The 4419-nt window shown below is 31.5% G+C and overlaps 1 protein-coding gene across 1 annotated transcript; it reads right to left on the minus strand.

Moving 5' to 3' along the window:
• Positions 1-971: 971 nt before the first annotated feature.
• On the minus strand, positions 972-3522 carry LOC130801038 (protein FAR1-RELATED SEQUENCE 5-like). Its single transcript, XM_057664797.1, has 3 exons — positions 2968-3522; positions 1738-2577; positions 972-1010 (listed from the first exon to the last, which is right to left on the minus strand). The coding sequence occupies exons 1-3, from the start codon at positions 3520-3522 to the stop codon at positions 972-974; spliced, it is 1434 nt and encodes a 477-aa protein (XP_057520780.1).
• Between the last annotated feature and the right edge of the window lie 897 nt (positions 3523-4419).

The raw sequence follows: 4419 nt of genomic DNA on the forward strand, positions 1-4419 counted from the left end.
AGTACTTGTGCAGTCACTTTTTTTTAGATATATTTATTGATTCAGTGATATATAATATACAGATTGTTGTTCCGATACTGAAGGGCAGTCAGTACTTCTTACTTCTTTTGAATATGAAGTTAAGAATAGTGCAATGGATTGACAATGTGAACCATACTGCTATTTCAGAAGAAGAAATTAGAAAGCTAGGTGACACTATGGTATGTGTAGCATTTTATTATCCTGAAAAACCTTTTGCCTATGTTGCTATGATTGTGAAATATTTATTAATAAATATTTAAATGAAACTTTTGTAGAAAGATTTGCTGTCAACAATTTTTGATGATAAGATGCAAGCTACTGATGTTATTCCATTATGGAAAATGGAACGAGTTCCCACTGATTGGAAAACGACTGCTAGGACTAACATTGAAAATGATGTATTCATGATGATGAGCATGCTGTTTTTTGAGGGAACAGTTGATTTCCAGTGTCCAATATTGAATGCAGTTACGATTTTTCTTCTTAATATTATCTTTAAATGTATTTTTTTGAATGACATTCTAATTAAAAGATTCAAACTAAATGTATTTTCTTTTTATGTAGGCTCCATTGAGACATGTTGCAAGAGCTAAGATTGCTGGATCTTTGGTGTTATCTGATTTGAACAAACAAAGATCTAAAGTTTTAGAAGAGGTGTCCAATTTTAAGGATAAAAGACGCTCCATTGCCAAACAAGTTTCTATCAGAAGATTAAAGATTCGTTAATGTGAAGTACAAGATGAAGTTGTGAAGTTTTTAGTTGTACAAACATTTGATGGAACATAGTAGATAATCTAATTACTGTAGTTACTAGATAATCTAATTACTAGATAATCTAATTACTGTAATAATGTGAAGTTTTTTCATGAATATTTGTATAGTAGTGGTGTCAAAAATCCGGTTTTGTCTTGATTGGAGCAGATAAGGTATTCATTTGTACGGTCCTCGGTTCAATTCTGGTTTGGCCCATCTTTTTCCCTCACCCTCTCCTGCAATTTAAAAAAGTAAAAGAAAAAAAAACTGTTGGTGTCTAAGTTAATGGCAATCTGTGAATTTATGATCATATCAAGGGATAAGCTGATTAGTGTGTATGCTAGATTGATACTATATGAAAATAACGAGTTCGATTTTATCAATCCGATTTTGAATTTTCTGCATATATTCATATCAAACCCATGTGATGTAAATATCAAGTGAGATAGTGATTAAGAAACCAAAACGGTTAACATCAGTTGTGTGGAATCATTTTGAAAGGGTGAAGAACGCTGATATATGTTATGCTGATATTTTTGCAACAAAGATTTTTCAGACTTACAAAAGTGAAGACAGTAGCTATACATAGTCATAGTAACTTTTAATCACAACATAGTATCTTTTTCTAAGAACATAGTATCATTCACTTTTGCAACAAAAGTTTTTTCAAATTTACAAAACAGAAGACAGTAGCTATACATAGTCATAGTAACTTTTAATAGTAACATAGTATCTTTTCCTAAGAACATAGTAGCTATACAAAAGATTTTTCAAAATTACAAAACAGAAGACAGTAGCTTTCCATAGTCAATCTGTTCTTAAGCATCAATTTTTAATCTCTTCATTTATCTGTTCTTCAGCATCAATTTTTCTGCATAACAAAAATTTTGCACTTTCATTTACATAATCAAATTATTAAATAAGGATACAATAAAATATAAGCAAATTATATATATTTTATACCTTAAGTGGGGTATCTTTTGTTGATGGGCAATTTCGACTATCATGATAATCAAATTTACCACAAGTTTTGCACTTTCTTTTGGGCTTCTTGCTTTGCTCAATAGTTTGTTCCTTTTCCCCAATTATTCTTTGTCTTTTTCCTTTGTTCTTTGATTGGATTGGGTTTTGTATTTCCATTGTCGAAGATGAACTTGTGCCTACTAACAATTCGATTTGTTGTTCTTTAGTAATGTCCACCCTCACATCATCACTTTCCTCCAATTTTCTACTAATATCTTTTAGGTTTTGTAAAAGTGATTGTAAATCACTCTCACTCCGTTGAGCTAAACCTACACAATTTAATATTTCACACCAAACTTCCCCCAACAACTTCCCCACGTTGTTACACTTTTTGCTCTCTTCAATCAGATTCCCATGCAAATCAAAAATAGGCTTCTTTAATGCTAGCTTCGTCCAACGATCTAAAACATATTGCTTTGGTATTTGTGTTATTTGTCTTGCACTCATAACACAAATCGCATGGGAACATAATATTCCTATCCGTTTAAATAACTTGCAATCACAATCTACCTTCAACTCGTCAATCGAACTTCCCAGTATAAATTTCACCTTGTACATCTTACTTACCGTTGAGTCCAAAACAGTTATACTTTCCACACTTTCAATCTTTTCAATATTTTGAATATAAGTTTTGAAACAAGACTTATAAACTTCATTTTGAAAAAGAAAAAAAATTTTTCTAGTATAGACTTCACCGGCATGTTTTTCAATCGGCAATGGTGTTTTATATTGTGGGTTTGTGTGAAGTGATTCAGCATTGAGCTTATCTTGTTTGTACCTCTGTGCATCCATTGCACTTTCATAACTCATATAAAATTCAACAAGTGTCATGTGAGGGTTTGAAAAATGGTTGAAGAAACTATTAACACTTTCCGATCGGGATGTAGTTCTCAAAATCCCCCCCAATGGGATATCCCTAAAATATGCGGGTATCCATTGATCTCGTATACTAAATATACTAGTAAACCATTTATCTGTTTGAAGATTGTATTTGGTCATAATTCCCTCCCATTTTTCCTCAAATTCATTTTCTTCTTGATCAATATTCCACACACACCCATTTAATTCTTTCAAAAAATCTTCATTTTTGTTCAATTCCGGTCCAACTTTATCAGTCACTTTACTCATGATGTGCCACAAGCAAAGTTTGTGTATTGTGTGTGGAAATACATTTTTAATCGCAATTTTCATTGCAGGGTCTTGATCAGTTATCAAATATGTTGGCATACAATCCCCCATACAATGTAAAAAAGTTCTAAATAACCACTCAAAAGATTCACTATCTTCCTTAGCTAATAAACCTATACCAAATGTAATACAAGACTTATGATGATCTACACCAGTAAAATGGGCTAAAACCATGCTATACTTATTGGTGTTATAAGTACAATCAAAAGTAACCATTTCTCCAAATAAACAATAATTCTTTCTACTTATCGCATCGGCCCAAAATAAACGTGAAATGTGGTCCTCCTCATCTAAAGCATAATCAAAATAAAACCCCGTGTAAATATCTCTTTTTCTGATAAAATTCTCGATCAACATCTTCCCATCATCTCCTTTAATATATGTTTTCAAATCCCTATGGAAATTCTTAAAATCTTGCATTGTCACTCCCACATTCTCATAACCCCCGACATTTTCCTTAAACAATCTAAAGGATTTAATCGGTCCTATATTAACCCGTGCATTCTTAGATATGAAATTTTTGTGCAACAAAGTCATTTTAAAATTGACGCGATGTAGGGCTAACTAGACAATTATTGTGCGCCTCTTCGAATTTTAAAACATGGTATGTTCTCTTCGCTATGTCATATTTCAAAATCAATCTAGCTTTACAACCAATTCTTTTGGTTGATCTCTTATAACGTGCAACAACATCTGCACTTTTCTTAGGTTTAGGTTTTATGATACCCTCCCTTCTACAAACAAAATATTTTAAAAAAAACAATACCCTTTTTTTTGTAGGTAGTAGATGAACGTATATCAAAACCGCAAATTTCAGCATATTTACCATAAAAATCTAAGGCTTTCTCTAAGTTTTCAAAAGCCATACCAACAAATGGCTTTTTATCAAACTCACAATGAGGAATCCACAGTGTTGAACCATTTGGGGTAACTTGTGTAATAGTTCTTGGAGTTTGAGTCCCTGTATAACAATCCAAAGTTTTTCCAAAATTAAAAAAAGAATACAGTAGCTATGCATTATTATAGTAACTTTCAATCACAACATAGTATCTTTTTTTAAGAACATAGTAGCATTCACCTTGGCAATAAAGATTTTCAATATTACAAAAAAAAGACAGTAGCTATACATTGTCATAGTAACTTTCAATCACAACATAGTATCTTTTTTTAAGAACATAGTAGCATTCACCTTGGCAACAAAGATTTTCAATATTACAAAAAAAGACAGTAGCTATACATTGTCATAGTAACTTTTAATCACAACATAGTATCTTTTTCTAAGAACATAGTTGCATTCACCTTGGCAACAAAGATTTTCAATATTACAAAAAAAAGACAGTAGCTATACATTGTCATAGTAACTTTTAATCACAACATAGTATCTTTTTTTAAGAACATAGTAGCATTCACCTTGGCAACAAAGATTTTCAATAT

The sequence above is a fragment of the Amaranthus tricolor genome, chromosome 15 (genome assembly GCF_026212465.1).
Source record: "Amaranthus tricolor cultivar Red isolate AtriRed21 chromosome 15, ASM2621246v1, whole genome shotgun sequence".
NCBI lineage: Eukaryota > Viridiplantae > Streptophyta > Magnoliopsida > Caryophyllales > Amaranthaceae > Amaranthus > Amaranthus tricolor.

Excerpts from the sequence above, each read along its gene's own strand:
- LOC130801038 (XM_057664797.1), bottom strand. The coding sequence starts at position 3,522 with ATGACTTTGTTGCACAAAAATTTCATATCTAAGAATGCACGGGTTAAT. Across the intron at positions 2,578-2,967 it reads TGAAAATTGCGATTAAAAAT|AGGTACAAACAAGATAAGCT; the intron begins GTATTTCCACAC and ends ATGGATGCACAG. Across the intron at positions 1,011-1,737 it reads CAAAAGATACCCCACTTAAG|GAGAGGGTGAGGGAAAAAGA; the intron begins GTATAAAATATA and ends TTTAAATTGCAG.